Here is an 11,897-nt window from a genome sequence, read left to right as displayed (position 1 = left end):
AACAATTTCAACTTAGCAAAGTCCAATCTTTTTCAATATGTCAATTAAAACATTAATTTAAATCACAATTTTGTTTTGTCTTGCTTAAATAAATAAAACTTAACTACCAAAGTTCACTTAGAGACATTGATAAACATTAATTAAGTAATAAGAAGTCTTAATAAAAATGATTCATTTGTAATACTTTGTAATTGCTTGTAAATCTCTTTTATTTATTTCTTTGATAGATGATTTACAGTGGATCATAAACTTGTTGGTAGATGATACCTAAAACACTATTTTTATTGAAATTCAAAATTTTAATTTTAGTGTGCAGGCCCGAATAAGCTTGCATTAACCTTCTGCTTTCGATTTAAGTATAGGTTTTTTTTTAACCCCTTAAGATTATCTTCCTCCCCCAACCTTCCACCCTTAAAAGCACCTCATTTTAGACCTGAAACCCCAGTTTTCAATTGGCTAATGCCAATTTAATAACTTTAAAATACCTACTTCAATATAAAAATTGGCGAATAAGTTTAATGACGTCATAACAATCACACAAAAGTGACCTATTACCTATTTAAAGCTGTTAAAACTTATGTAGAGCAAATAAGTATGTGTTTATTGATATCAATCGATTGTATTTGATTAAGTTAGGCATTTTACCTTTATCAATGTCTCTAAATGCCTTAACATCTTAACTAAAAACTCTACAAAAACGTAGACCAATACACCACATTGAGTATGAAAAATGAAAACGGGAAGAAGAAGCGAGAGAACCGATCGATGTATACAGCTGTCTCTCTCCCGTTGCAGAAGGTTTCGTACTGGGGTATGGAGGCTGATGTACTGGCTCTTGGGTCCACTGTGTTGGGGAATATGTGCTGGAAATAATAAAGTATAGACAATTATTCAGTAGAGATGCCCAAGTATCGATAGTTTTACTTAATATACTTGACCACAAAACTCAGTTATGATATCGATAAGACCATCCATACGCCCCTGGTCATGGTCCTGAGTATAGATTTTTGGAAGACCTGCAAGCCTAAGGTTGAGCAACTCTGACGGTCAAGGTCCTTAGGCTGTTTTCCACCAGTGATGTGCGTTTACCAAGGCGACGTAAATGAAGCGATTCTATTGGTCCTACAAACACATCCCTCGCTACGCATCCTCGCACATCTCTGGTGGAAACGCGGCCTTGGTTCAGATGCTAAAGTACCAGCAGTTCTAACTTACTTTGAACGCGTCCAGATCCCTCGACAGGTCTTCGTCAGAGTACCCCTTCATGGCCTTCGTAGCCACAGGCCCCATGTAGTTGTTGACTACCGCAAACTCGAAGAGTGAGAGGAATACGAAAACAGAGCAGGACGACATCCACACGTCTATTGCTTTGACATAGGAAACTGGTGGTAGACTCTGCTGGGACTGCGTGTTCTGGGTTGCTGGAGAAGAGAAAAGAAGGTATTGTTATAGTTACTGCTTTTGTACTCTGGTTTTCCTTAACAATGTCGGTTTGTAGCAGATAGAAGTTTTGAGTGAGTTAGTTTTTGGTACAGTTAGGTTTACGATAGTTATGTTTTCGATAAGTTTACGGTTAGGTATATAAGTATAAGGTTTTGGTACAATTAAGTTTACAAATGTTAGCTAAGGTTATTTTTGTACCAGTTTAGTTTTTGATAGGTTTTTTAAAGTTAGATTGTCGAAGATTAGATTAGGTTAACTTATCGAAAACCTAACTTTTCGAAAACTTTACAACCTAACTGTACCAGAACCTAGCTTTTAGAAAACTGAACTTTTCGCAAAACTACGTTGAGGAATTCCAACATTGACAACAACTTAACTTCAACAAAAATATCTAACCTTTGAAAATTCCATAATTGCAAACATTTTTTATAGATTTTGAAAATTGACATTACGAAATTTAGAAACGCTCACACACCGCCATACTTCAAAACAATATTACCATATTGGTCTATCAGCGGGACAGTCCATCCCAAAAAAAAAACATATTACCTAAAGTCAGTAACGAGGTGACGCCAAGCGTGACTCTCGCCGGGATGGCTTCGGGCTTGATCCAGAAAGAGATCCAGGACATCACCACGATGAGTGCTGAGGGGATGTACGTGTGGAACAGGTGGTAGCCGAGGCGCCTGCGCAAGTTGAAGACGACCGCTAAGCAGGTGAAGTTACCTGCAAGGTGATTTTAAAGACTTACAGAACTATTCCCATCTCTCGTTCCCACCGCTGCAACTCCAGTGTAGCCAGGTTCTACAGCTTCACCGCCAATAAAAAACCCAACCAGTGAATGTCAAGTTTGTCCCGGGGGAAAGTAAAACCGTCATTGGACCCGCAACGAATTTAATCAGAAGAACATAGAAGGAGATGATCATGAGATGATTTGCCTCAGATGGGAATTAAACATGTGCTTTCAAGTGAACGCTTGATTAGTAAGCAGAACTGCCAATGGGCAGGGCACATAGTACCCATAGCAATGCTACCGTAGCAAGGTTCTGGAGTGGAGGCCATGTAGAGAAAACGCTGCGTGGGCCGTTCACCCACAAGGTAGACCGACCTGATAAAGGTAGCAGGAAGGCGTTGGATGCAAGCGGCTTTGATGATGAACGTGTGATCATATAATCGGTCCGTTGTAAGGCTGATTTCAGATTATAGAATTTTACGTGTGTAAAAGTAAGCCTAGGCGCAGACCACCGACTTTTAGTTGGAGATGTAGAATCGTGCCCAACAATAGGCCAACTAAAAATCGGTGGTCTGCGCCTGGGCTAATACCTATGACAATTACATACTTCAGTTATCTTGAACGCACTAAGCTTAAGACTTTAGCCATGATACTTCTTGGTCTGAAGTCGCCAACTTAGCCTTTACTGATTGGGTTTTTCGTGAAGGCAAAGATGTGGATCCTGGCTACACAGAACTGCCGTGCTAGCTATATCAGCAATAACTCTATTTTTTGGCAAAACTATAATGAGCTCTATTTCAATGAGCTGACGGGAGTTATTTTAAAAGCAAAATATTGAAGTTACTGCTAATATCACTAGCACGGCAGAGAATTGGTTGAAAAAAGATGTAAAGTCCATAGTTTCGATACCTGTAGAGTATTCGATAGTGCAGTCCGAGGTGTAGTTGTTAGAAATGTCTAGTTGAGGCAGTTCGATGTCAGGGTTCACCACCAGGGGGTCTGTCAGGTTCCAGATGAACACCAGGTCGTGGACCGTGTGGGACACTGGAATTTTTAAAGCAAATATTATAACTGAGTGTTTTACTTGGCATCATTATAGTGATTAACTTATAGAAATATTTTTTGAGCAATTAATGTTACTTTTTATTTATACTTACAACTTTCAATCATCATGGAGCAGCTTTGCGTGTCGTGTGGATACGATTCAAACTTCATTGCGCAAGATAATACTAATGTTAACCTGAAAAAGAAAGAAGGAAGAAGTTAAGAGTTACGAGTAAGTTTCAATTAACACAAACCTCGATCACTTCAAATAGGTAAGCTCTTAATTCATGCATCCACTGAAAATCTCTCGCATAAATATTTATAACTATGGACTGCATAACTATGGGATATATGAATTTCTTGCGCTGCTTCTTCTCAGCACTTTATTGTACTGAAGCAGTGGTAGGGTTTACTGGGACGTATAAAAGTGCCTTTTACTTGCAAAAATAAATGATTTTTATGTGTTTAATCACTGAAAAGTGAACTGCAATACATACCCAATTTTGAAGCATGTGAAAATTCGATATCAGGATCGGTCTGTATGAAAATTTTAGGGAAAGCTATCGTCCAGCAGTGCACATTCTTTGTTGACTGGCATGTAGATGATGATGTACCTACATGAAAAATATCTTTAAAATTGCTCACTTTGACATATACAGCAAAGTCTTGTCATGGTACAGCCATAGATAATGGTTGGGGATGCTCATCTCATGGAAGGTGACCTTCTTGGCGTTCTTGAAGAAGCAGTCCGGCCTCCAGATGCTGTTCAGCCATTCCACGTCCAGGATCCGGTATTCTTCGTGCATGTTTTCTGGGAGACGGAGACGGGGGTCCCTCCAGGATTGAGCGAGGAAGATGTCTGCTACGTAGGTCTGGAAAACCAGGGAAAAGGAGATCAGGTGGTAGGATAGTTAAATATTGTAGCTAGGACAGTAGAAACTACTGAATGTGTTAATACCTACGTCATATTTGTTACTTTAATTTAAAGTTACCATATTGAGAGTTTTATTAGTGTAGGATAGACTGTCTAAACGACTAAATAAGTTTTGCATTAATAAGTAGGCAACATCTTAGTTCAGGGACAGCCTGTCCATTGATTATAAATAAATAGATCGCTCAATTAAAAATTTGGTAAATATACCTGTAGAGGTGAAACGTTTAACCACACGTTGGGCGCCACTATAATGGGTAGTTGTGAAAGGAAAGACATCGTACATTACAGGCTTGAAAAGAAATGTATTTATTTTATTTATTTATATGACTTTGTGCTTCAGAAAGCACGAGAAACATTGAGCCATTTCACTACCCCAATATCCTTAAAGAGTCTTACAACCATTAGAGACGTGTAGATAAAAAAAACTCAAACCTCCTTCTGGCGCAATCGAATACAAACGAAAATCTTCTGCTTCCTCAAATGGTTACATCTCCCCCCAAAAAATGGTGATTTCGTGACAAAGCTAGACCACTCACCATACTCTCCTCATTGATGGAGTCAAGCGACAGCACAGTGACGTGGAAGTAGACCACCGTGGGCTGCCCCAGCAGCTTCGGAGCCCTGTTCTTGTCGTAGTACTTCGCCTTCACTGGCAAGATGTCGCGGAGGGACAGGCTGGACTCGCCTTTCAGCTCAATCTCTTGGTAGGAGGCATTTGTTCTGTGAACATGCAGCAAAAAAATAAAGTTTTGTAAATTTCGGATCTTGAAATTGTTCTTTGATTTGCCAACCGTAGACAATGTAGATTTTTTTTAATAATAAAATTGTTTATTTTCACACCATATAGGGCTTATACATTACATCTAAAGTTACAATTAGAATTAAACATACATTATGAAGGAACAGAGAAAGGTGTGACTGGAGCCTAATGTAGGGCAGCCCTGTATTTCAGGACTCCAGGTCCCACCCGTGATTTGCAATTGTTTCGCCTGATGGAACATGTAGAATAATAATGTGGTATTTTGTGTAGTAATAAAGTGCTATGTACTATAAAACACTTGTTGCGAATACTGGTAATTTAATAGGTAACTACTTGTGGAAATTCTGAAAAAATCTGAGTAGAAAGACTTTTTTCAGGCTATGGGGAAACACCTTTGACGTCATCGTCGCCGTTGCAGTCCACTGCTGGACAAAGGACTTCCCAGAGATTTCCACATGCTTCCCGCGACCTACATCGTCGATCCACCAAGTGGAGGTCTGCCTACGCTAACTCTTTACATTTTGTACTTACAAAAAACTGACAGCGGCAGCAACTCTAGCACCTTCACAGCTCATCATCATCACTAATTGCACAAAAGCCGTCACCATCACCATTTTGTTCATCATCTTCACTTCACTTCACTTAGGTCACTTTATTGTCTTATATTTTTGAGCGGTACTTATCCTAATGCTATCTTAAAGATCGGACTGGAATCATGGTCTGCACAAATAAAATCAAAAACAAATCAGTTTTTTTTTACTACCACTACTACTCAGTATCTTCCTAGATCAATGTGTAGATGGGTTACGGGACTATTCCCACCTCTCGTTCAGCCAGGATCCACAGCTTGACCGCCAATAAAAACCTAACCAGTGAAGGTCAAGTTTGTCCCGGGGGAAAGTTAAACTGTCATTGGACCCGCAACGAAATTAATGTGAAGATCATAAGTGCCACTTGTGGTCTAAACTGAATAAATATTTTTTGATTTTGATAGGAGGAGTTCGAAATTAGGGTTCGACTTCCCTCCATTGCAAAGCGGATGACAGGTGAAAAACTAAACTGTCTAGAACTCTAGATGGATGTGTTCCTAAAAAGCCACCATACTTAACTATGAAATTTTGCTAGATTGCCAAACACTTTTCAGCTAAGGAATGGGTTTAGCCAATGGTGGTGGTTTCAATGAGTTTGAAATACCACAAGGGGCTCGGAAGAACAAAACGTATAATAAATTAATAAATCATCGATTCACCTAAATCAAGCCTCCCCGGAATGGCACTGAAGCGAACGAAGGTCAATTTATTAAAAAAAGTTATTATAACATGCGGTTTTATTAAATTTAAAGACTTACACGTTACAAGTTTAATCCAGTTAGGGTAGTGTGATGCAAGTGCAACGAAATGCTATTTTGCATCTTTCTGGGTTCAGTACAGTATTTTGCTATTTATTTGGAGTGATATACGAGTACATTATAGTTGGATTAATTTTCTGGGCAGAATAAACCTAACATTTTTACCTTTTCAGTCATCAGAAATGATGATAGGCCAAAGGTTCACCCGAAAGTAAGTGTTGAACAATCAAAGAGGAACTGGCTATCATAATTCTGAGGTACTACCTCTAAAGATTCTACTGGAACACAACAAAGCTGTGAGCATTAATACATTTGCTATGGTAACAAACTAGGTAAGGTGGTGGTAGCTGAAACTCAGGTTAATTCACCTGACCATAAAACCCCACTGCTGACCATGACCAAACCTAAAATAAGTGAGTAACTAAGGATAGCTAAATCTGTAAACACAAGGCAAGTGGTAGATATTTATAATATAGAGTTTTATTCTTTCCATGGAAGAGAAGACTTACAATTTTTATGCATTTATAAACTCTACGGAACCGAGCGCACTGCTCTATATAACATGGCAAAAATAGTATAATCCCAAAGGCAGCTGCAAGTAATATACATTGTAGAGTATAGTACATAGCGCTACGCGGATATGTCACTCTACGGCTTCGTTACCCAATGATTCGTTATAGCGGTAACGACAAATGTAGTGTGCTATCAGAATTAAAATTCAAGATCTAAGATGCTTTTGATATGTTTCCACCTTCGGCCTGATCATCACTTACCATCAGGTGAGATACAGGCCAAGAGCTTCCACGTTATGGATAAAAGAATGTGATTAGAAATAGCCTGCTTAGTCCCTGAGAGATACTTTTAGTAAATAAAATATGGTCAAAATGGTTTCGAATGCTGCTACTGTACGGGACTACAAGAACCTTATTTGACCTACGGGGACAACGACAAATGTGGGGTTGAAACCTAATGAAAACCTGGAATCATCTTATCGCTGAGACTAGGGCGTCCTAAGTACTAGACACGACCAAGACTTCTCCCTGGAAATCACCCTGACTTAGGTGGCACTTACAAATCCCCCGAGACTTTTACATCAGGAACACGACCTTCTTTAATTTACCAGAGGCAAATGGAGGATTTTGCCTGTTCTTCCCAGACGGTTTCAGAAAGCCTTATGTTTGTTTACTTGATCCCTAGTCCCTAGGCGACTAGTTGCCTTTATCGATATCAACAGGAAGAGTCGGGGTGGTCTTTACTCTGCCAGAATCTAGATTCTTTAACTTCCTTGAACAGTGGCAAAGCGTATAAACGCACACCTCACAGAATAAGAGATGGTGTTTACCAATTAGATTATGGAAATCTAATGTTTCAAACATAAAAAAACTCTATCAATAACACCATGTTGGGCGCCAATCTATCAACATGAAAAATAATAACAAAAGATGGTGTTTTAATACTAATCACGTAATTACTTTATTGTTATTTCCAGGTCACGGTCATTTTTGTTAAAATCCACCTTAAAGTAAATAGTTTCTTTCACTTGCACAAAATTGAACTTTATCACTGTCACAACAGAACCAATAATCGCGTGAACAGAATGTCTAATTTGTTGTATTTCGATGACATAATTGTTTGTCCTAATTAATAGTAGGAGCGACTGGCTCGCTTAGCGGACGGAGTTACTTTACACGCGGGAAGTGAGTTATACGGCTGGGGCTTGAGCGAAAGCGATGATCTATTTGCTTTATTCATAAGTTACCTATAAATAAAAAAAAACTGTGTGGTCATATCATTTTTAAGTAACATTACCTAAAAATGCATATTAATCAACTTAATATAATGAAATTGAAAATCGGAGTCAATACTGAAATGCATAGAAATATTTATAGGTACACTACATACCAGTGGCGGGGCAAGACCTAAATTTGATGTGGGCAAGACAGATTTCGCGAGGCCTTGTTCTGTGGCGACCTGAAGACGGATTTTATGAAATAATAAAAAAAACGGGTCAATGGTCTATTCATTGACAGTTTCTGATTTCTTGATTCAGTGATTATTTTTAAAGGAATTTTGCGCCAAAGAATAAATTTTTGTCACTTAAAACCGTGTTGTTGCTTAATTTTGTGTCTGATTATGGCTGAATTTGTTTGGAAAAAAAAAATTATAACTACATTGTTTAGCTATCAATAATAAAATTTATCCTACTAATATTATAAATGCGAAAGTTTGGATGTCATGATGTCATGATGTCTGGATGTTTGGATGTCTGGATGTTTGTTACTTTTTCACGCAAAAACTACTGAACGGATTTTGTTGAAACTTTACAGTATTACGGTTTATAACCCAGATTAACATATAGGCTATAATTTATTACGATCTGTGACATACCTACTTAATTTCACGCGGGTGAAACCGCGGGCAAAAGCTAGTATTTAAAAGTATTTAAAAGTTGAATTTGACATGTGAGCAAAATGTTTGATGCGCGAGGCCCCTTGTTCCGCGAGGCCGTAGGCGGTGGCCCACGTCGCCTACGCCTTACGCCGCCACTGCTACATAGCTACCTACAAACAGGCTGCGAACCTCTTCTTTTTTGAAGTCGGTTTAAAAATTAAATTCGCTCTCATGTTGGCCACAGCTTTATGTCCGACTTATTCAGTAGAAAAATGAAGACATAAAGCACTAGAAGGAATACCTTTTAAGTAAGAGGTATCATCACCATAAGTACCTAACGTTCTATACATTCTACATGATATTTTTATCAAAATCGGTCCAGTATTTAATCAGTGAGATTTGTTCAAATCTACTGAACCCAGACACAATTGCCTGAGAATCGAACCCAAGATGTTCTGGTTCGAGAGCGGACCAGAACGAAAAAACACTTTTGGATAATTAAGCAGTCTAATAAATTAAATTACTCTGTAAATTAATTTGCACTTATCTTGTAATGTAAGCTATAGTCATTAGGTGCTGGTTACTATTATAAGTAGTACAACAGTCAACAAGACTAGAACCTGAGACCTCTAGAAACAGCCGTCCGATGCCTAAACCGTAGTATTTGCTTAGCACTTAGCATATCTCTACCAACAAACCCCCTTACTAATAAAAAGTTACACAGTTGTTGATCACTGTTTTAAAATGACATTTCCATACTAAACGTCACTTTAAAACACTGTTCAACGAGCGTGTAAGTTTTATTAGTTAAGAGGGAAAGTATTTTGTCTGTTCCAGTAGCTATAATTCTATGCACGTCTAAAAGGATTACCCAGGGGGTGTGGCCGAGTCAAGCGAAATACCCTTGGTTTCCAGCCTTACTGCTTGGTTCTGAGTCACAACTGAAGCTCATCTCATCCTGACCTAAGTCTGCAGTCTCTACAGTACGACTTTTTAGGCCCGGTTTCGACTAAAGCGGAGAAGAGAGACGTGTTTCGAATCATGGATCAGATTTTTGAACTGACGCCAAGAAGAGGAAAAGGAATTCAAATTCATTTATTTTTGCAAGTAGGCTTATAAAAAGCTCTCTTATTAAAATGCTAGGGTTAAAGTAATACCTACCTACTGGGACGTTCCCAGTGCCTGCACCACTGCATCGAGGCAACAAATGGGCAAGTATATTAGGATCATTATTGAGGAAGTGGAAACAACGAAACCTGATTGGTTATTCAAACACATCTAATCTCCTATCCGCTTTGGTGGAAAATAGCTTTAGTTTACGGACGGACAAAATAATGAGTGTAGATAATCGTCATCTCATATCAAAGGCACATCAAACTTTACCTTGTGTATAAAATAAGTGTCAATTTACACTATGGCATTTCAGTGGTAATAAGTACGATTTTACTTTGCTGTCTGTTTAAGTAGTCGGTTAATTTTCACCTACAGTCAGCGTCAAATAGTTTGAGACACCCAAAGTGGCCAAGTTGACTTGTATGTAACAGAGACATGTTGCGAACTTTTTGACGCTGACTATAAATAAATAAATATCCTTGGACATTTTACACTGCGCTTCTAGTCCCAAACTAAGCAAAGCTTGTACTATGGGTACTAGACAACGGATATAAATATACTTAAATTCTTTTTTTTTTGTAAATACATACATATCTATATATATAAAAGAAAGTCGTGTTAGTTACTCCACTTATAACTCAAGAACGGCTAAACCGATTTAGCTGAAAATTGTTAGGGAGGTAGTTTAGAGCCAGGAGAAGGACATAGGATACTTTTTATCCCGTTCGAAATTTAAAAAAAAGTCTGCTTATTTATTGCCATTAAGGCGGAACAAAGTTCGCCGGGTCAGCTAGTTATACATAGAAAACACCCAGTCCAATACAAACAAATATTATGTTCATGCACACAAATGTTTGTACTGTGCGGGAATCGAACCCGCAACCTCCGGAATAGTAGTCCGTTTCGAACCACTACACCAAACGGCCGACTAGACTGTACCTGTTGTAGCGTGTTCTCTATACATACAGAATATTGTATTTAGCTAAGAGAAATAGAAAAACATTAGGTTTCCTTCTGTACTATTTATTTCAAAAATACATCACAATTTATTAACTAACATACCTACATTGGATGAACTTATTATTTATTCTTGTAGCTAAACTCTAAATAGTCTATAACATAATTTTATCCCTTATTTACATATTCAACCTTTAAAATCTTTTATAAATCGTTACAAGTCTGGAGCAAATGAAGATAATTAATACAATTTTATAACCAAAAGTATCCAGTACGATTACTTACATAGTTAATAATATAATTACATAAGCACATGGCTTACAAAGTTTTAAAGTACATAAGTACAACCCTGTCTAGTAACTGCGCACTTGGCTGCCGTGACGTCACCTCGACGTTCTGGTACGGACGGGGCGAACGCGGAGGTATGCGGGTGAGTGCGAGGAAGACGCATTCCAGCCAGGTGTGCAGTTAACTGACTGGGTTGTATGTTTATTATGATATATCGATATAATCAAAATCCACAACGAAAAAGAAGAAGTGAAACTATTTCACTAACTTATATCTCTCCCTAAAAATATGTCTGGAAGAGATCACTTCCTAGTGATAAGACCGACTAAACGGCGTTGTTCCTATTTTGTATTTTAATTAGTCTGTTTTGTGTGTAGTGCAAAAAAATTTTTATTTATAGCGCCTATCATCTTATGTATCTGTCTGTACCAAAATTATAAATGCAAAAATAATTATGTATTCTTTTGATTATAAATATTTGGTATACATAAATATTATGTATTAATTAAGCACCCATATCTCAAGCTGATGACAGTACTACATTCCTATAAATGTTGTCTATAGAGTCAAACATGGAAAGCATTGGGGGAGGCCTATGTTCAGCAGTGGACGTCCTATGGCTGAAATGATGATGATGCTATCAAATATAAAATAATGTTCCTATGGCATAAACATCGTTGTCATAATACCGAGTAGGGTAAAGTTAAGTTGCCTGATGACAATGTAAAATAACCACACATACACATTAACGAAAGCGTAAGCTTTCTATGACGGCCTGGATGTATGATACTGGTAAGTGCCTTTAAGAACTATTTTTAACCATTTAGTGATCCGTAGTTTGGATGCGAACAGGTGACATGACCCTATCTAGAAAACGATCAGAAAG

General features: G+C 38.0%; 1 protein-coding gene across 1 annotated transcript; it reads right to left on the bottom strand.

Annotated features, from left to right (window-relative positions):
• Nucleotides 1–253: 253 nt before the first annotated feature.
• Nucleotides 254–7,939, bottom strand: LOC135084018 (glycine receptor subunit alpha-2-like). Its single transcript, XM_063978758.1, has 9 exons — nt 7,735–7,939; nt 5,446–5,634; nt 4,691–4,874; nt 3,866–4,092; nt 3,334–3,416; nt 3,086–3,220; nt 1,993–2,169; nt 1,216–1,421; nt 254–863 (listed from the first exon to the last, which is right to left on the bottom strand). Exons 2-9 carry the CDS (start codon nt 5,538–5,540, stop codon nt 690–692), a joined length of 1,281 nt encoding a protein of 426 aa, XP_063834828.1. The 5' UTR covers nt 5,541–5,634; nt 7,735–7,939; the 3' UTR covers nt 254–689.
• Nucleotides 7,940–11,897: the final 3,958 nt, after the last annotated feature.

This window comes from Ostrinia nubilalis, chromosome 25, assembly GCF_963855985.1.
Source record: "Ostrinia nubilalis chromosome 25, ilOstNubi1.1, whole genome shotgun sequence".
Classification (NCBI taxonomy): Eukaryota; Metazoa; Arthropoda; class Insecta; order Lepidoptera; family Crambidae; genus Ostrinia; species Ostrinia nubilalis.
This window is presented reverse-complemented; position numbering and strand designations above follow the sequence as displayed.